Source organism: Heterocephalus glaber, unplaced genomic scaffold, assembly GCF_053883595.1.
Source record: "Heterocephalus glaber isolate CG9 unplaced genomic scaffold, H.glaber_assembly_v1.0 deba00000809, whole genome shotgun sequence".
NCBI classification, from domain to species: domain Eukaryota; kingdom Metazoa; phylum Chordata; class Mammalia; order Rodentia; family Bathyergidae; genus Heterocephalus; species Heterocephalus glaber.
Window position 1 is genome coordinate 1,815,468 of NW_028258163.1, and position 21,306 is coordinate 1,836,773.

Consider the following 21,306-nt stretch of genomic DNA (forward strand, 5'->3'; position numbering starts at 1 on the left):
AACTCAGTGGTTCCATAGCCTAACTCGTACATGCAAGGTCCCGAGTTCAATCACCGGTACCAAAAAAAACAAAAGAAAAAGAGATTTACTGATCTGACCGAGAGGCAAAATAAACTAGATGGATGTAAACCAGATAAACTAATTCAAAGTTTCAAAGTTCTTGAATTGTCTCTAAAGACCCACGCAAACCAACTCATCAATAACCTAACACAAGGTCCCCAAGTAAAGCAGAAAAGAAGGTTATTTTAAGCAGTTCCTTAAATATTCAAAAATAAATGAAACAGAATCCAGTGACAGAGTACTTATCAATCATTTAAAAATTTAGTACCTAGCAAAAGTCTTGGTGTAGTGAGATACAAAATGTGTTGGCTTTTTTAAAAAAAATGGAAAGAATACCAATTTCACTTTTTTGCCTAATTTAGGAATAAGATGAGGAGAATGGGGTTGAGGTCAGGTAGGAAGGAAGAGGGTTAAACTTGTGATGGTAAAGATCCCTTCAACACTCTGGCGCAGTACTCAGTCACTGCAGCTTCACTTCAGTCAATAGGGTTGCGATCCAAACACTGAAAGTGACTCCTATTCTCCACTTGTGTGCCCAGTGACTCTTCAGTTACAGAGTGATGAGGTCTACCAGGTTGCCTTTAGGAGGAGTCATGCTGTCAGGAAAGAAATTTACTAAGGTGTCAAAGAGCTGAGTTCTTTGAGCACAGGTGTGATCCACATCCAAAAAACCTAAAGCTGTAAAATCTGAAACAGATTTGAATAGAGTAGAAGCTAGGAGCTGGAACTCTTTTGTCTCTTCTGGGTCTGAATGATCCACAGTTATATAAAGACCATTTTGCAAATATTTTAGAGCACTAAGAGGATCTATTTGGGCCTTTTCTTCAAACCTGTGTTTTCTCATGAGGTACGTGCAGTACCTCTGTAAGTAATCTTTTGAAGGTTGACACAGTTTCAGTGACCAGAAGTCATCAAGTCTCACCTTTGGAGAACAAGATTTTCCTGAATTCTCACCAAATAAGTAATGAACCTTGGGGGCCGGGGATTTAGCTCAGTGGTTTTGCCGCCTGCTGCACAAGCGCAAGGACCCGAGTTCGATCCCCAGTACCAAAAAAAAAAAAAAAAAAGTAATGAACCTTGGGTAACTCATCATAAACAAGCTGATGGGCAAATCTTGGACATGGTTCTTCCTCTTGTAGACTTTTACTTGGATTATCTTTTGCAGCTTGATCATTCTTATAGACAGAAGACCAACTATTCCTCACAATGTCATAAATCCAGAATGAATTTCAGACATTCTCTTTTCTCTTTTCCTTGTCTCCTGAGCCCTGATAAGACATGTATTTCATTTAGTTCTGGATCAATAGCTGCTCTGTGTGAATTCTGTCATAGGAACCATCCCAGACTCTTTCTTGGTGCCATCTGATATTATGTCTACATGATCAGAGTCCACATCATAACTAAAGATATCATTCAGATAGGTTTTTGATCTGTGGCCTCTAAATACATATTAAAAAATCATTATTTTTTGAGTGGAATAACATGCAATGTCCTATCCAAGATTGGATATCCTCAGGCCCAGCATTACAGGGGTCCTCTCGAAGAAGTTTCCAGGTTGGACATTGACAATTGAAAGCAAACAACCCACAGAATTGTGGTTCCCTGGCTCTGCTGTCATCTACGCAGCCATTACATGTCAAAATTCTACCACCAAAGGTGAAGATCATATGTTTTTCTGAATCCATACACATCTGATGGTCAAACACCAATTTCAGTCCTCTAGCAGCAGCAGTATCTTTACTTAGTAACATCCGTATGTTTGTGTCAATGTCATAACGGTAGAAATCACTTTTCAGAGATTTGCTGTTCCCCACAGAGGAATCCAAATAACGTCCCAATGTGTAAATTTGCCTCCGCTGAATATCAATGCACATTTTATGACATGATGTAGCACTTGGGCCATTCTCTTTTTCAGTGTCTCTAGAGATACGTGTGCACTGGTTCTCCTTCACACTGTATGCCCAGAAGTCAGCAAGATCCTGTGTTCCATCCCAGCTACCAAACAAATACACAGTTTCTGTCTGAACATCAATAACCATCTGATTGCCCACTCTCATTCCTGGTCGGTTATCATCTCCATCACCTTTGGTGCTTTTGGGAATGCTCTGACTCCATCGTGGCTTATATTCCTGTTGACTGATATTCTAATTGAATAAGCCATCATTTACAGCTTTCTCAATCAATTCTTCGCATCAAAATCACCCAACACCAGTCTGTAGTGCAGATCCGTTAACATAGGATGTTCCAGTGCTATATTAGTTTTCTTTTGCAGTGATTCAAAAGCCTCCGCATAGTTGTGTTGTCTGAAATGTTTTAGCCAAAGGTGAATGGCTTCCTGTTCACGGTACTTGCTGTACCAGTTGAGACATGTTTGTACTACATCAGGATCATCAATGCCACTAAGTTCAACATACCAGATGCTAAAGTTAAAACTGGGTCCCCAAGACAAGAGTGGAACTATCTTAATGAATCAACAAGCAAACATCTGTTCATAAATTTTATGCTTCAAGGTGAATGCTTCTTTGTTATAATCATTCTTTTTTTTTTTTTTTTGGTACCAGGGATCGAACTCAGGACCTTGCGCTTGCAAGGCAGGTAGCGAAACCACTGAGCTAAATCCCCAGTCCCTGTTATTATCATTCTTTAAACCACTAGACAATAGCTCTGTCATATATTCTTCATTCATTCCACCCAAGACTTTAAATTTCTTCAAATTGCAGACATGAGTTTTCTCATATTTTCAAAATATGATTTCTGAACTATAGCAGGCCTTTCAAGCTTTAGAATCAAGTACTGGGGAGGATAGTTGCTCTCTGAAGACCATCTTGAAGAATGGTCATTTGGTTTATCCACTAAAATGTTCTCGGGAAGGTAGGTAGAAGAGAAGGAGCTCCACTTGTGTAGCGTGTAGGGCAGAAACTGGCACTCGGGCACCGCGACAGCCCCGCCAGCCATCATCTTAGGTATTAGGTTCTTGAAACAAAACCACAGAAGGGGCCTGGGGTTTAGCTCAGTGGTGCCACTGCCTGCCTCGCAAGTACAACGTCCCGAGTTCAATCCCCAGTACCAAAACCACAGAGGCTTAATTCACAAGACTTGCAAAGGTGAACTCATCAAGCCAGAAGAAAAATGTTAATCTACCTTTGGGTTGGTAAATCTGTTTTGATTCCTAAGAATATATTGATAACATATATAGTTATCAATAATATCTAGAAATAAAAGGCCTCATTACTTTAAGTGTCAACAATTACTTCAACTGACCATAAGGTTGGAAGGTAAAGAGTAGGAAGAAAGATGGTAAGGTAGTAAAGACTATGAATTCATTAAGTTTTTGAGTATATGAGAAGAAAAATATTGGTTCCCTTGGGGGCATACCTATATTATTCAAATTTCAGAACACCAGAAGAAGAGTTGGTATCATCTTTTAACTAAGTGTCTTATATAATGTTTTACCTAAGAGCACACAGTACCTACAAAATTACAAATAAGCTGGGCACAGAGGCACACGCCTGTAATTCTAGCACTCTGGGAGGCTGAGGTAGGAGGACTGCCTGGGCAACTAGATTTAGCAAGACCTATCTCTAAATAAAAAATTTAAAAAGGGCTTACGTTCAATCCCCAGTACCACCCCCCAAAAAAATCACAAATAAACTTTCAAAACTTAATATGCTAGGAGGTGGCCATGTTTAACCAAGAACAACCATCAAATATATCATAAAATAAATATATTATCATGGATTTACAATTATTTCTAAAAAATTAGTCAAGCCTAATTTAAAGAAAGTCAACTGGTTCTATTGCCTCTCTTCTTAGTATTTTTAAAATTTGTATTTCAGAGTTTTATTCCACATGAAAAGTTTTATAATTTTTTTCTTGAATGTTTTCAGTTATTCCTCAGGATTTTGTAATATACATTGTGTCCTTTCCTACATTTTTGACACATTAAATCCCAACTGATTAAAATCAACTACTTGGAAAGCAGAGATTAAAATATATAATGTTAACACTTTTTGAATTCTAGTCTTCAGCATTCTCAAGATCAAGATTTAACTTTAAACTTTTCTTTTCTCCAAGTTAATATTTCTACAGTATTGATATCTCCAGCAAAATGTCATTTATTAAATTCAGATAAGGTTTAAGGAGGCTAGAAACAAATATATATAAGTAACCAATCACTTTAATTTCATAATACTCACTCAGATCCCTGTCAGTCCTGTTAATTCTTTTTGACAATGCTTAGCTCCATGTCCACAGTCACCATCAAAGGTACAAATAGCCAAGAGAGGTGGTGCCTGCCTGTAATCCTGGCTACTTGGGAGCCTGAGGCAGGAGAATCACAAGTTTGAGGGTAAGCCAGGCAACTTAGTGAGGGCCTATCTCAAAAGAAAAAAGAAAAAGGGCTGGGGATGTAGCTCAGTCATGGCAGAGAGCTCCTACCGTTCAATTCCCAGCACTGAAGAGGAAAAAAATAAAAGGCAAAAAAAAAAGGTATAGTTATGGGAAGTAAAAGAGTTTCATCTCTGACCTTTTCCTTTCTCATATTCACAAAAGAGAACAACTTCCACTTCTAAGTTAAAGTGACTCTAATCATATAAATTCAGTTAAGTTAACCAATGTTTTTATCCTGTCATCCTCAAATTGACGTCACTATCAAGGAACACTTCAGACAGGCAGGTCTTCTGTTCATTTTGGGCCTGTTACGGCCTGTATCTAGATGTGCTCCCCAACCCTCATGTGGTCACAGGTGGGGGTTTTCGGAGCTGGCTGGATCTAGGATGTGTGATGCTGGGATTAAGGATGTGGTATAGGATTAAGGGTATATGATTACTAAATCAGTCCACTGATAAGCATAGTTCTAGGTATGGATAATGAGAAGGCCTACCCTGGGTGTAGGTGGCAGCACCCAAAAGGCAGGTAGCTGGATGGGGTAAAAGACACAGGGAGGCTGCTTCTGCCTCCTGCCTGCTCTGTGATGCCCTCTGCCATGCCACCCTACCTTGGAGCCAGGAGATTATGGACTGAACTTCTACAAACTGAGGGCCAAAATAAACCTTTCTTTGAGAATCGGGTATTTTGTCTGAGCATCAAGAAAAGTACCTAAGACAGGCCCTTTCCGTATGACTGGACTATTGCCAGAGCTCACTATTTGGTACACAAGCTGCAATCTCTCCCTTTCTTCCTTTTTTGTTGTAAGAATACCTTTTATAAAATACTGTTTTTATTAGGATATGAGGTTTCTTAAGAACATAAACTGAATTATGAACTACCCATGACATCTAAATTTTTATGCTGCTCAATTAAGACTTCTGTACATTGGTCCTAACCTATCGATTCAATGTTGGATCAGTCCTCAATATGAGCCTTATTCTTTACCAGTTTTTGTACTGTCCCCTCAAAAGCTCATTCTAGCTTTTAAAGCTCATGCCTATCCTTTTGCCTAAAATATACTGCTTGGTATTTCTTCTCTAAATGCAACCCATTTTGTAACTTTTTATTTTATTTTATTTTTGGTACTGGGGATCGAACTTGGGCCCTTGCGCTTTTGAGGGAGGTAGCGGAACCACTGAGCTAAATCCCCAGTGAAATGCAACCCATTTTGTAAGACTAGACATAATTCTCAATTCTTTTATAAAATCTTCTCTGTGTCTACTCCATGATCTCAGCTTTTTTTTTTTTTTGGTACCGGGGATTGAACTCGGGTCCTTGAGCTTGCACAGCAGGTGGCGAAACCACTGAGCTAAATCCCCAGCCCTATCTCAGCTTTTTTGATTTCTTATAGTGAGTACCATGTCCAACAATTAGCATTTCATCAGCCATTCCTTTGTGTTCTTTACTAATTGTTCCATAAACAATTTTTATCTTAACTAAAATATAAATTTCTTGAAGGCAGATGCCAAGTTTTTTACATTAGCTCTTCTATCTTTTAGCATATCCACCCAGTGATAAACAAACCCTTGCTGCTTGACCAAATGACAATGTGGAACAAAGCCCCCGAGTACAGGGAACTGAAAGTACAACTGCAACCAGAAGAATCAGCCCAGTGCACTGAAACTAGAGAATCAGTACTGTAACTCAAAGATCCCCAGCCTTTTTCACATTAACAACATATCAAGAAAATGTTGGTATTTGCATGACAGGGGTAACAGGGCCAGGAGTGACCACTGAGCCCTCCAGCCACCCAAGAGGCTGAGAGAATCAGTATCTCAACCTCCAACCCTCACAGCAGTGTGGCCAAAAAGCTCTGATCTAAATGACTTCCACTAGATGTTATTACAATGGCCAACAAAAAGTCTGTGTGGATATTAAAAGTACTACTGGCAACACGAGGCTTTAAATTATCTGAAGCAAAAATAAAAGAAAGAAAATGTTCAAACAAACACAAAGAACAGAATTTGTCACACACAAAAAAGAAAGCTTCCTTTGCAAAATTACCAAAGGTTCTTTAACAGAGATTTTGTTTGTTAAAAAATGTTCTCACTCATTCAGTGAATTGACTGTACCCTCCTTGGAACAGGCTCTACTTAGTGGTCTGTCTTCTGTTCATTTTCGTACCTGTAATAATTCTTGACGCTCTCCAGACTTGGAATGTTGTATGCATCTAATTAAAAAGAAAAAAGAGCAAACATTCATCTACACAAAAAAGAAAAATGGAAACGATTTTTCTATAACACTTAAAACAGTAAAATGCCATTCAATTAGATTGGTAATTTTAAAAATTTGATAATTTAACAGAACTCAGATTATCTGGAAGCTTTAAGGCACCCTGTACACTGGAAAATAACAGGAACTTTTACATTTTATTCAGAACAAATTAAGTTGAAGTTATAAGACTGAACTGCTGCTGCTGTTTCAGTCATCTAATCCTAGAAACCAAAAAGAAGTGAATTCATGCCTGTTTCATAAATCTGTGCCAAGGGCTTCTAAACAGCAGATCACTTTGATCTCAGGGACAAAGACCCTCTCCTTTTAAATCTTGTAAAAGATCCAGTGGAAAATGAGTTATAAAATAATAAGGTTTAGAATATCATAGAATACTTATTTGGAAAAACAATGACTACACAGAACTGCACTGCCTGGTGGCAATAACTAAAACTGCTTATCACCTTTGACTTCTAGCAATCCACTGTATTTCTAATAACTTTAGAATAAACTGTAAGCCCAAGTTAGGCCAAAAGAAATATTAATATGAATATAATCCTTTTGTTAAGTAAGAGACCAACTCTGTTATAATTGAATCTTAATAAAAACTAGCTTCCTTCCTTATCTTAATAAAACTTGTTTAAAAAAATATATATAGGGCCAGGGATTTAGCTCATTGGTTCCACCACCTGCCTCGCAAGTGCAAGGACCCGAGTTTGATCCCCAGTATCAATCAATCAATCAATCAATCAATATATATACTCATACCATAAGGATTTATGCCTGTACAAGTCAAATTACATTATTATGTACTTTAAAGGGCTACCCAAATTATTTAATCCTAAGAATTTTCTTTGGTATTTATTACATTAAATGAAGAAGTCACTAGCTTGGTTTGGAAATCTTTTTTTTTTTTTTTTTTTTTTGGTACCAGGGATTGAACTCGGGTCCTTGCGCTTGCGCGGCAGGCAACGAAACCACTGAGCTAAATCCCTGGCCCCTGGAAATCTTTTTAAAGTATATACAGATTTACTATTTATTGCAAAAGAATTTCACCTATAACTCTAATTAGGATCAGGAAGAAAGGGAAACATCTCTGATGTTTAATTTTTAATGACTAATTGCTTTATAAAAAGTATTTATTACCAAGGCATTTTCTGTTTTTGTTTTATCAAACTAATTGCTACGTATTTCTTGAGCCAGTTTTCTGTTTAAAATCATAATCATTTAAAAAATATAAATTGGTGGCCCACCCCATTCTGGATCCCTCCTGGAAATCCAGGAGCTATTCTCCTCCTTATTTCCAAAAAAAACTTTCCTAACCTCAAAAAATACAGATACACAGATACATAGACATTAGCAATGAATAATCAAATAAACAAGAAAGCCAATCTATATAAAAACAAATCTACTACCAGGACCCTTTTGGAGAAATGCTCCTTTCCTTACTAACACAACAATTATAATCCAAAAAAGGGAAGGAATTACCCATTTTTCTGCCCTTGTCTATGGGGATTTGTGTGCTATTTAAATTTTTAAAAATTCATACAATAAAATTAATTCTTTGTGATGTGCAGTTCTATGGATTTTGACAAATACACAGTCATGTTTTCAAGACCACAATCAAACTACAGGATAGTTTCATCACGAGATACACTCATGATGCCTTCTTGGAGTCAGTCTCCACCTCCATTCCTACTCCTGGTAACTCTAACCTATTCTCTAGCTACAGTTTTGCCACTTCTAGAACGTCTATAAATAGAATCATACAGTATGAAGACTTATGGCTTTAGCTTCTTCCACTTAACAAAATGTAGGTTTTAAAAAACATTTGCCTACATGAGTTTTGGTAGAAGAAAATACCATACCAACTTTCATTGCAAAGGCTAATAGTGACATCTGAAGTTTTAAAATCACATACTATAGCGGTACACTATGAGAGTTGTGGCCTTCACTATGTCCAAACTTATGCTACAATTTCCCATTTTATAATTGAACAATTTAAATTGAAGAATCTGTGTCCCTGAAGGAAAAAAAGCTCTGGTCTTCATTATATCTGGGTATTTGCTCTTACCATGATTTCCTTTGATATCCAGCCACTTGGTTTTTTCCATGACCCTTGTCTTCTTCAGAATACCATGGTAAGTTTGCCATTCTACCTCATGCTGCCTGGATCCCAACTGTTCCTTTGTTTTGGCATCTGTCAGGTCTCCTGTAGGTTTGCATAACAGTTGAATCACAATGTAAAATAAACTCCAGGGAGTTCAAAACTTTTAAAAATGCACACTGAAGGAACAAAGATACTCAGTAAAACTACTCAGCATGTACAAATACAATCACTTATGAGTCCATTTATGTCCAAAGTAAGCCATCTAAACTAATAATTGTCTCAGCAAGGGCATTATCATGTTAACAAGTCCCTATTTAACCTTTGAATGTAGAAAAATATGTTATCCTTAAAGAGGGCAGTACAAAATGCATCAACAGACTGACAAAAAGAAAATCCATAAAAATCCCAATACTCTGGCAGCGGTCTAATATCTATTACAACCATATTCCCAATCCTCAAATCAGGATATATAATCTAACCATGAGCTTTTTTTTTTTGTACCGGGGGTCGAACTTGGGTCCTTGCGCTTGTGGGGCAGGTGTCGGCACCACTGAGCTAAATCCCCGGCTACCAAGAGCTATTTTTACAGCAAGAAGCAATCTGAAAAGTTTAAACAATGAAATATCAAAATTTCTAGGAAACTAAACAGAACCCTTTAAATATGGACTCATCCATTAACTAAGGACTGATATCCCATCACAGCACCAGAAAGGCTTCAATAGAGTGTCGGAGAGTTCTCTCCACCACACTTGAGGGGCACATGAACAAGTTTTGAAGAGACCAGGAATCCAAGTCACAAAAATATCAAAAAATGAACAAAAAGTGCCCTGAGTCATTTGAAAACCTAAGCAACTGAATGACAAAGTTAACAAAACATTTTGAGTCCAGGTTAAAGCTTTCTCTAATTCTCTCTTAAATTCAGAACGGCAACAACGACCAAAAAAATCAGACACAAATATAAGCAGACAACACACTGACATGAGCATCACAAGCTTTGCTTCTAGTGCCCTGAGAAAACCTTGCAATGGCAAAGCATTTGGACTGGATCTCGGCTCCCTAATCCGTCCGGGAAAGAAATTACAAAGTCCGATCTCCTCTACTTTACAGGGCTCAGATGGCGTGGCTATAGTGTTCTCAACGATTCCAATATGAAAGGCTGCAGTCCTGGCTAGGATTCTACCATCCAGACCACAGAACACCACCACAGCACGTCAATCTTCCCTACCTGTTGCTAGGACGAGAGCTGGTTGAATGATGTCAATAGTTTCAGAACAGAACTTCTCTAAGTCTATGGCTCTGCCTGGATCGCGAAACCTGCTCAGGTGAATGTCGGATATCTGCCAAAAGCAGGTATTGAACAGAGATAAATGAGTCACGAAGAGGCAGCACAGACACTGACGGCCCAGCGGCTCTCCCTCGGGTGGAAGGAAAAGGCAAAGACACAGCGCCCCAAGGAATCTCGCCCTGCCCGGGGAAGGTCCAAGCCGAGGCCAGTAGTAGGCTGACCTAAGACTTACAAGTCCACCCAGACACCACCCAGGGGCAGGTGGCGGCCCGTGGGAGCAGCCAGGATCTCGCTCAGCGCTTTACCCCAGTACCCACAGCCCAACCAGGCTTCCGCGCGTCACCTGCAGGCCCCAGAAGATGTTGTCTCCGGGGCCCGGCGCGGGGTGAGGTCTCTGGAGGTGGCCGGGCTGGGGCAGCGGCGAGGGGAGGGCGGCCAGCCCGTAATACTCCAAGAGCAAAGCAGCCAGCGCCGCGGCCGCCAGCCCCGCAACCACCCTCAGGGCCAGCACGATTGCCATCCCGCCAGCCAGTCGGGGCGCAGCCTCGCGGGTCCCGGCCCGAGTACACGGTGCTCCTGGGGCCGCTTGGTCCGCACTTCCGCACTCCGTGGTCGCGTGGCCCCGGCTGGAGGGCGGCCTCGAGGTGCCGTGCTCGTCTGCTTCGCCCGCGCCTTCCTTTCCGTGGCCACCGGTGTCCTGGGCTCCTTTTGCAAATGTAATCCAGGCGAAGAAAAGGGAACCGAGACTGTCAAGCCCTGCGATGGTGGTCAGGAGGTGGAAGGGAAGCAGCCGGATATGCCGCTGAGAGGCGGGGACTAGAGGCTTGCCCCCCCACCCCCACCCCCACCCCCCCCCACCGTGGTCTGTTTTTGACCTCCGACTCTGCCTGTAAACCTGGGATAGTGATACCTCCCAGCATACCTTGCAGGGCTGCTTCTTAAATTGCTGCACAAATGTGACAGGTGCTGTCTCTGGCCCCTTCTGATTATCAACATGATTCTATAGGCCTCCTATAGGTACAGTTGGTATGTTTTGTGATATTTTTTTCGTTTGGTTTCATATGTACATTACATAACATTACAACGCAGCGGCAAGCTCTTCAATGAATAAATGTTGAATTCTTACCATGAGTCACGCACAGAAGAGTTAGATTTGGGTCCTAACCTAAATTGATCTAACCAATACATTACAGCTGAAGTTTTTTGTGATTTTTTGGGGGGGTGGTGGTATCGAGGATCGAACTCGGTCCCTTGCGCTTGCGAGGCGGGCAATGGAACCACTGAGCTAAATCCCCGGCCCACGGTTGAAGTTTTGAATGTTTAATATGTGATGCTGTTCTGAATAAACATTTTTCTACAAATAGCGTTTTTTAAAAACCCCTTTGAGTTATTTCCTTGGAGTGTATTGTCTGTGTACTGCCAATTTCAATTAAGCACTTTTTGAGTACCTTTGGAATGTAAGACATTGATCTATGTAGAAAAACATGAAAAACCCTAAGTGAAGAGCTATGGTTCATTAGCTTATATAGGAGAGAGAAACATGAGTAAGTTCAATATAAGAAGAATACATTATTGGGGCCGGAGATTTAGCTCAGTGGTTCCACCACCTGCCTTCCAAGCGCAAGGTCCTGAATTCAATCCCCAGTACCAAAAAAACACAAAAAACACACAAAAAAAAACCAAATGAAAAAAAGAACATGTTATTTAACACAAGAGACTGTCAGATATAAAAGGCCAGAGAAAGGTTAAAACAAGGAGATCATATCTTTGGAAAGAATCAAGAAATGTTTAATGAAGGAGATGGCATATAAAGGAAAAGCAGTGTTCTGATTGGGGTTACAACAAAAAAAATCCCTTTCCACTAAGACCTAACAACATGAACCTAAGCATACAGGTGAGAAAATGCAGGACATGTTGAGGAAATTGCTTCAGTTTGCTTGGGGCTGTGTCATGCTGGGAGAATGACCGTAAGCTATATGAAAGGCCTCTATAAATGTCAACAGTGAAGACAACAGGGCTCTGCTTTGACAAGATGGCTCAGGCAATGACAAAACAGACTGGACAGAGGAGAGAGGTGTGACAGAGAATCCTGTTGGAAAGAGATTGAAGCAGTAGGTGATTATAAAGACCTAAGAAGGAAGAAGGGAGACTGTGACACTAAGATCAGAAGAAAGGGTCAGATGTAAAATTGTAGCTGGGCATGATGGCACATACCTTTATTCACAACTACTTGGGAGGCTGAAGCAAGGGGATCACAGGTTCCAGGACAGCCTAGACGATTTAGCAAGACCCTTGTGCCAGAACATGAAGGTCTGGAACTGTATATAGTTTAATGGTAGAATGCTTGTGCAACTTGCATGAGGTGCAGGATTCAATCCTCAGTACCACACAGACACACACAAATTGTAAAGATAGAAACTACAAAACTTGACAACTGATTGGGCATTTGGGGAGAATAAAAGATAGTAAGACACCATGGCAAACACCTATAGTTCCAGCTACATAGGAGGCTAAGGCACGAGCATTGCTTGTGTCCAGAAATTCAACAGTCTGGCCAACACTCTCAAACAAACAAATAAATAAATAGTGCCAAATTTCAGAAAGCACTGCCCATATAAAATAAAAAATTTTGGTTTTGGGGGCCGGGGATGTAGCTCAGTGGCACTGTGCTTGCCTGGCAAGGTCCTGAGTTCAATTCCTGGTACAAAAAAAAAAAAAAGGATGAATGAAAATGTATGGAAACATACCAACTGCCTGTGAGGAATGTAATCGCTACAAATGTGTAATAATACATTTAAAAATTTGGGGGGGTTTTATTCTGATACTGAACCATTAGAAAACATCTGGGTGGATAGTCTAATGCTGAATTTGGAAGATATGATTGATTGAGATTACCTGATTTAAAACAGGTAATATGATATACGTAAAATAGATCTGGAAAAGCCTTAGGAAACCTTAAAGATATGGGAAATCATTGAACAGAAATGAGGTATATCAATAGGCTGAATGTGTTAACGGCTTATATCTAGATGTCTCTCCCAAAACCTCATGTGGTCAGAGGTGGGGCTTTTTGGAAGTAGCTGGATCTAGGGTGTGTGATGCTGTGTTTAACAGTGTCCCACTCTGAGTGTGGATAGTATCGATCAATAGGCTTACAGCTTGGATAGAATATAAAGAGACAGAAGCCTGCTACTGCTGTTTTGCTGTTTACTGCTTGTCTGTTGCTGCCTCCTGCCTACTCTGTGATGCCTCTCTGCCATGCCACCCTGCAGTGGAGCCAGCTAATTATGGCATGAATCCTCTAGAAACTATGAGCCAAAATACACCTTTCCTCCTTTAACTTTGGGTGTAGGGTGGCAACAAGAAAAGTAACTAAGACACTGCGTAATAGCAGATAAAAACACACATGCCACTAAAGGATATGACAGAGAAACACCATCTAAAGTCACAAAGGCCAACTAAGGCACTTCCTTAGTGATAGAAGTGAGTAGGAACAGGAATTTATTTAATGATGGTTAATTATTCTCCAGGGAAATACTGGTTTGACCAGCTAATTACTACAATTTAGTATAAAAGGTAGCTCTCAGTGCCTGTCAAAGTAGAAAGGTAAGTATATTACTTGTTATCCCATTTTAAAAGTAGGCAGAATTCACCATGAAAGCAAATTAGCCTAGAACTAAAGTCAAGGGAAAATTCATCACTTGGATAAATTCAACAATACAATGTATATTGTCAAAATACAGTAGCTATAAATTTGATTGACTCATAAACATGTAGGAATTATCTTCACATCACTTTTTTTCCTTTTTGTCCTGAGGATTGATCCTATGGTCTTTGCACTGAGATACATCCCAAGCCCCTTTAAAAAATTATTTTAATAATTATTATCATTTTTGATTTTGTGAGACAGGGTCTTACTATGTAGTTCATCCTGGTCTTGAACTCACTATGCAGCCAAAGCTGGCCTTGAACTCACGGCAATCCTCCTGCCTCAGCCTCCTGAGTGCTGGGATCACAAGTGTGCACCACCACACCCAGCAAAAATTTATTATTTTGTGGTAGATTAATTAATGGTCACCTTGGAACACCCAGCTGAACTGAATCAGTGTGGTTCTGGGTATGGAAGACCAATCTGAGGATTGCTGTCAACAGCATAAGAAGAGAACTGGAGGGGAAGATCCCTTGTTGATTTTCTTGGAGAAGATTACCACAGCTGGTTTTCCTGACGCAAACTTGGTGTTATCATCTGAAGAGCTCAGGTCCTTGTTGTCACTGGGAATGGCTGCTGTTCTTGTCAGGGGAACTCTGATCTTTACCTTGAACATTGCTTCTTGGCTCCAGTGTAGATCCCTCAGCCTAGTGACACAAATCCTTCACTCAGCTGGCTCAGGCTTTCTAGCTTCCACCACTGGCTTTTGGGCCTGCCCAATGCAGATCCTCAATAAGGACTTGCATAAGACATTGCCCTGGGCTCTAGGCTTCGGCTGGACTTGGAAAGGATGTTGTTTTGGGGTCTAGGCCTTTAGCTGTACTTGTGAAGGACATTGTTGTAGGACATTTCCCAAACCTCTGCTTTGCTGAGACCACCCAGTGGTATCTGATCCTCAGACCCCAGAGCCCAGGGCTCGCCAGACACTTCAGATAGGGTAAGCCTCCTCAGCTTTTCCTTTTCCAAACTCTCCCCCTTCCAAGGTCTTCCCCTTTTGCCTCCATCTGCCTCTTAACTCTTCTTTCTGACACAGAGAGGGGCTCTCCCACTCCTTTGTGCTATTAAACTCCAGCACTGGTCACAAAGAGCTCTACTGAGAAGACTGCTTCTCTTTGGCATCTGCTCAAAGAGAGACCTCTATCTTGATTTTTCACTCACATTTTTTTTACTACTTTTAGGACCTGGTTGGAGAGGTCTACTAAGAACCTTCACTGCTCTCCTGTACCTCTCTCTGTGCCTCGTGGGTAACAATTCATCTTCCATTTCCCCTTTTCCCCCCCTGGCCTGTCTCCTGAAAAATCTCAAACCTCTCCATCTCGACCCAGATTTGAAGCCCAACCATTTAATCTTCTTCTGTAATATAGTTTGGCCACAGTACTAATTGGACAATGGCCAGAAAATGGTACATTTGTCTGTTCTGTGAGAGCTAGATAATTATTGCTGGCAACTGAGGAAATGGTCTGAGGTACTTTATACCCAGGCGTTTTTTACATTTTGAAACCTTCCCACCCTATGTTTTACTTGTGATCCTTCACAGCACCTTCTTCTTTACTTATCATCAATGCCCTCTTTCATCTGTGCTGAAGCTAACTTCTTTCTAGTAACAGATCCAACAGATCTGGCCTCTCCCCCTCTCCCACAAGCTTTTCCTCCTCCTGCTGCAGCTGTTGCAGCTGTACCCTCCACTCTCCCCAGGACCTCCTGCTGCAGTTCACTCTGCTCCGGTCCCTATTCCTTCTATTAACCTGACACTTCCCTTGGAGTGTTTTTTTTGGTACCAGGGATTGAACTCAGGTCCTTGTGCTTGTGAGGGATGTGGCGGAACCACTGAGCTGAATCCCTGGCCCTTCCCTTGGAGTCTAACCCTCCTACTTACCCTAACAAGACCATCTCACACTAGGTCTGGACTACAGTTTGGCATTTCTTCTCTACCCACTGCTCCTTAGTTTCCACTTCAGGAGTTGGTGGGGCAGAGGGAATAGTCCAAGTTCATGCTCCTTCTTCTCTGCCCAATCTTTCTCAGATTAATCAGCAGCTGGGTTCCTTCTTCACAGACCCCACTAGATATGTTTAGGAATTTCAGTATCTCATGTAGTCTTATGACTTATGTTATTCTGTCTTCAATCCTCTCACTCAAGGAGAAGGAACATGTTTTGTCCCTGGCTCAGGCTTATGCAGACGACCGCAGGCATCTTGAGCCTAATTGCCAGGAGGGCTCTGGAGCTGTTCCCTAAGCCAACCCAAACTGGGATTTTTACTGGCTAGATGGACAAGGACAATTCCCGGCTTGAAACTGTCATAACTACATGATCACTTGTTTAGTTGAGAGGCTGTGAAAGGCAGCAAATAGGACAATCAATTATGATAAATTAAAAGAGACAAGTCAAGAGAAAGATGAAAACCCGGCTCAGTTCATGTCCCAACTGGCTGCTCCCCTCCCATGTTCTACAGCTCTGGATCTAGAAGACCTAGAATGTCAACTCATTTTAAAGATGCATTTTATTACTCAGTCTGCTCCAGATATCCACAAAAAGCTACAAAAATTACAGGCAGGTCCTCAAACCTCCCAACAGGAATTCATAAATCAGGCCTTAAAGGTCTTCAATAATGGTGATGAGGTAACTCACAGTGTATTTATGAATATTAGCTGCTTGCCTCAGCCATAAGAAACCTGCAGGCCACCCTGAAAGGTCAGCAGACAAGGGAACTCTGAAGGTTTCCTTGCCTAAGGGGTTCCCTCTGGGGCCATTCTTCAAGTGCTGCCAGCTTGGTCACTGGACCAAGGAATGCTCTCAGCCAGGGATTTCTTCCAAGCCATGCCCCTTGTGTGGGATTTCTTCCAAGCCATGCCTTTTGTGTGGGGATTTCTTCCAAGCCATTGGAAGTTGGACTGCCCCCCAGTTGGACTGCCCCCTGGAGCTTGCTCCCAGGGCTCTCCACTCAGCACTCTCCCGGACCTTCTCGACCTGGCAGCAGAAGATTGATGGTGCCTGATGGCTCCAAAGGCCCCATGGACCATTCAGATGCTGAGCTTCAGGTAATTTTTGTGGTGGAGGGTAAGTCCATTTCATTTATAATGGATACTAGGGCCACCTATTCCACTTTACCTTCTTTCTGAGTGCAAATTTCTCTGGCTCCAACCACTGTTGTGGGGATTGATGGTAAAGTTTCCAGACCCTTAAAGACCCCTTCAATTTTGTGTCAGTTAGGTCAATAGTCTTTTCCCCATTCTTTCCCGGTTATTCCCACCTTCCCTGCCCCTCTCTGATGAGACATCCTAACAAAATTATCTGCCACTTTAACAGCCTGCCTCTCTCATTGCTCTCATTTCTGCTTCCTTTCTTGGTACCCCAGCCCCCATTGTTTCCCCAGAAAGCAATCCCAGGATATGGGACACTTCTTCCCCCTCTCTGGCACTTAACCAGTCACCTCTCATCATTCTGCTAAAACCTGATCATTCCTACCTTGTGCAGCATCAGTATCCTATTCCTGATCAGGCTCCGAGAGGGTTAAAACCCATTATCTCCCACTTGTTATAACATGGCCTCCTGATTCCTACTAACTCCCCTCAAAATACCCTCATTCTCCCTGTTCACCAGGTGGCTAGTTCCTATTGACTAGTACAGGACCTCCATGCCATTAACCAGATTGTCCTTCCCATACATCCTGTGGTGCCAAACCCATATATGCTTCTGTCTTCTGTCCTGCCATCTACCACTCATTACTCTTTCCCATATTTAAAAGGTGCCTTTTCCTCTATTGCTTTACACCCCTCCTCACAATCCCTCTTTGCTTTCACCTGGACAGACCCTTATATTCACCAATCTCTACAACTGACCTGGACTCTTTTACCTCAGGGTTTTAGAGACAGTCCTCATTACTTCAGACAGGTCTTAGCTTGTGACCTGTTCTCTTTCCACCCTTCTTCCTCTTACCTTTTGCAGTATTGTAGATGATCTCCTTCTCTGTAGTCCTGCTCATGAGTCTTCAAAACAGGACACTCTATTACTCATACAACACTTAGACTCAAAGGGATATCGTGTATCACCTTCTAAAGCTCAAATCTCTTCTGAATCTGTCACCTACTAAGACATAACCCTCCACCGATACACTCAAGCCTTGCCTCCTGATAGAGTCCAATTGATCTCTTAGATCCCACTCCCCACTACAGAACAGCAGCTCCTTTCTTTTCTCAGAATGGTGGGATATTTTCATTTCTGGATACCTGGCTTTGCTCTCCTCATAAAACCCTTGTATAAACTCACTAAGGGAGACCTAACTGAACCTCTAGATCATAAAAATTTCCCTCACTCCTCCTTACAAACAGTAAAAGAAGCTCTCCAAATGGCTCCTGCCTCAGCTCTGCAAGACCTTTCCCAACCTTTCTGGCTACATACTGTTGAGGATGGAGGATGCATAGCTGCTGTCCTCAGGAACCCAGCCCCCATCCGGTTGCTCTTTTATCCAAATAGCTGGGTTCCAACTGTTCTGGGATGGCCACCCTGTTTATGGGAAGCTGCCACAGTAGCCTTAATGCAGATAGAAACCTTTAAAATCAGCAGACATGCACAGTTCAAACTTTATTCCTCCTCCAACCTAAAGAACCTTGTGTCCTCTTCCCACTTTCCCCATCTTCTGTCTGCATCCTGCCTCTTGCAGTTATACATGCTTTTCATAGAAACTGCCATAGTAACCATTGCCCTGGGCTCTGACTTCAACTCTGCATCACCTCTTATGCCTACTATGCCTCTCTCTGATCCAGACCTGCATGACTATATATCCCTTATTCACTTAACACTCTCTCCCATCCCCCACATCACCATTTTTTCCCTTTCATCCCCCAACTACACTTGGTTCATCAAGGAGAGCTCCTGTAAGGCCTCCCGTGCCTCACCCCCATGGGTAGGATATGGGATTATCTCCCACGATGCCATCAGAGGTAGCAGCTCTCCCTCCATCTACTACCTCCCAGCAGGCCAAACTAACCACATTAACCCAAGCCCTCACATTAATTTCACAAGTGCTATGAGGGCTGTGTGGACAACCTACTGGGGAGAAAAATTTTGAAGAATCACATTATAAGAAGAAGCTGCAAAGAACAATATCTGTCAAGTAGTAATCACCTGTTTGCAATTTTGTAGGAATTGGGACAGGAGCCTAAAGAGACAAGGCCCAAAGAGGAGGAGGAGGATAATACAGAGAAGGAACATAACCCAAGGGCCAGCATGTTGACATAGATACAGATTCTAAGTATTCATTCCACATATTACATCACCATGCTGCCATCTGGGCAGAGAGAGGATTCCTTATTTCTTAGGGGTCCTCCATCATTAATACTCCATTTATTAAGGCTCTCCTTCAAGCCACTTTCCTTCTAGCAAAAGTACCAGTACTCCATTGCAAGGGACATCAGAAAGCCTCAGACCCCATAACTGCAAAGAGAAATGCCTTTGCAGATAAGATAGCTAGAGAGACAGCCAATCTCCCCTCAAAGGTCAGTATTTTGCTCTTTCTAGCTTTATTCCAGCTTACTCACCCATAGAATGTCAATAATATCGGGACTTTCCCATTCAGGATAATGGGTTCCTGAACCAGGGTAAATTCCTTCTTCCCACTTCACAGGCTCACACTATTCGCGCCACTCTTCACAATAATTTTCATGCGGGTATAAACCCCTAGCTTGCCTACTGGAACCTCTCATGTGTTTTCCATCCTGGAAAACTCTCCTCAAAACATCACTGCTCAATATTCTGTCTGTCATGTGACTATACCTCAGGGCTCCCTGAGACTCCCTCCCTTTCCTACCCATCAAGAAAGAGGTTTTTCTCCTACCTAGGACTGGCAAATTGATCTCACTTGCATGCCATGGGTACAAAAACTATATCTTCTGGTTTGGATTGGCACCTTCATGAGGTGGATAGCTTTCCCCATCAGCTCAGAACAAGCTTCTAGAGTAGTTATTTCCTTTTTAACAGACATCATTTTCCTGTTCAGCCTTCCCACTTTCATACAATCAGACAATGACCCTGCCTTCATTAGCCAGATTAAGGAAGTATCTAAGTGTCTAAGGAAGTGTCTAAGTCACTAGGTACACAATGGAATCTTCACACCCTTTACCAGCCTTAGTCTTCCAGGAAGGTAGAATGGGCTAATGGTCTTCTTAAGGCCCACCTCACTAAGCTTATGGTTCAGCTCCATAAAATTCGGTTTCCCTGCTTCTGATTTCCCTCCTCTGTGTCTGGGCTATGCCCTGGGAACCCATGGGATACAGTCCATTCAAGCTTATGTACAATTGTACATTCCTTCTCTATATTATCCACCTCTTTCTCCTCTTTGGACCTTGTCTCTTTAGGCTCTTGTCCCAATTCCTACAAAATCACATATAGGTAATTACTACTTGGCAGATATTGTTCTTTGCCACTCCTCGTTATGATTTCCCCAAATTTTTCTTCCCCAATAGGTTGTCCACACAGTCCTCATATCACATGTGAAGTAGTCTTGAGAAATATCATCCCATTCCACCCAGCTTTTTTTTTTTTTCTATTATAACAAAAAGATGGAGAGGTCAGGCTTGATCTGACATAATGAATATGTTAATTCCAAGCTACAGTTTTAGCAGATACAAAAAAACCACAGCTCTGAGCAAAACATGCCACAGATACAGGCTGTGATGTCTCCAGGTGGACAGAACACATAACAGGATATTATAAAAAAGAGGTAAGACTAGGGGCAACCCACTTTCTGGGTGTCCCCTCTTGTCCCTCTTAGGCAGGAGCTGTCTTTCCCTCAATAAATATTCCTTACTCTTAAAAAAAAGAAAAGAAAAAAGACTACAAAGTACAGCACAACATCTTCCCAGTGCCAAGCTACCTCATAATGTCCATACATCTGCCTTAACCGCTGCATGGACCCCGACCACAAATATTTGTTCTGACCCCTGTATGCGACAGACCACTTCCCAATCCCCTATGAAACTCCCTTTTTCTTTGTTCACCACTGATGGCTTTCTTGCCCTCAGTCAACCTGCACCCCAATGAATAAAGTCTGTGCCTTGTTGCTTTCCACTAGCCTGCTCAAGTGGTCTCATTCTTCCACCATTTGTCACATGCCTCACTCTCCTCATTCTCCCAGCCCCTGGAAACCACAATTTTACATTCTGTTTCTGAAAACCACAGAGAATAAACTTTGATTCATGGAATTGTCCATTTGTCCTTATTTTATTCAACATGATACCCTCAGGTTTCATCCATGTCATAGCATGTAAGAATCTTACTTTCTAGGCCGGGGATTTAGCTCAGTGGCACCGAGCCTGCCTTGAAAGCACAAGGTCCTGAGTTCGATCCCTGATACCAAAAAAAAAAAAAATCCTTTTATGTCCAAATATTCCTTTATATGTTTATACTGTTTTGTCTAACCATTCATCTGCTGATTGATACTTGAGTCGTTTCTACCTTTTCACTATTGTAAGCCATTTGAAAGTTATTTTATGGTTGATTCAAAGAG

The 21,306-nt window shown here is 41.7% G+C and overlaps 1 protein-coding gene and 1 pseudogene across 5 annotated transcripts in view; both read right to left on the reverse strand.

The window, feature by feature from the left end:
* Positions 1 to 21,306, reverse strand: part of Tmem62 (transmembrane protein 62) — a 61,697-nt gene that overhangs the window by 34,147 nt on the left and 6,244 nt on the right. For 3 of the 5 annotated variants that reach the window (XM_087207483.1, XM_021241739.2, XM_087207484.1), the window contains 4 exons: positions 11,017 to 11,105; positions 10,438 to 10,799; positions 8,774 to 8,911; positions 6,613 to 6,658 (listed from right to left, as the gene is read on the reverse strand). In XM_087207483.1, coding sequence (XP_087063609.1) covers positions 6,613 to 6,658; positions 8,774 to 8,911; positions 10,438 to 10,799; positions 11,017 to 11,105 — 635 coding nt within the window. Of the gene's footprint in view, positions 1 to 6,612; positions 6,659 to 8,773; positions 8,912 to 10,034; positions 10,147 to 10,437; positions 10,851 to 11,016; positions 11,106 to 21,306 lie in introns of all 5 variants that reach the window. The other 2 variants (XM_021241738.2, XM_087207482.1) reach the window with 2 other exon arrangements.
* Positions 472 to 3,161, reverse strand: LOC106010777 (muskelin-like; annotated as a pseudogene).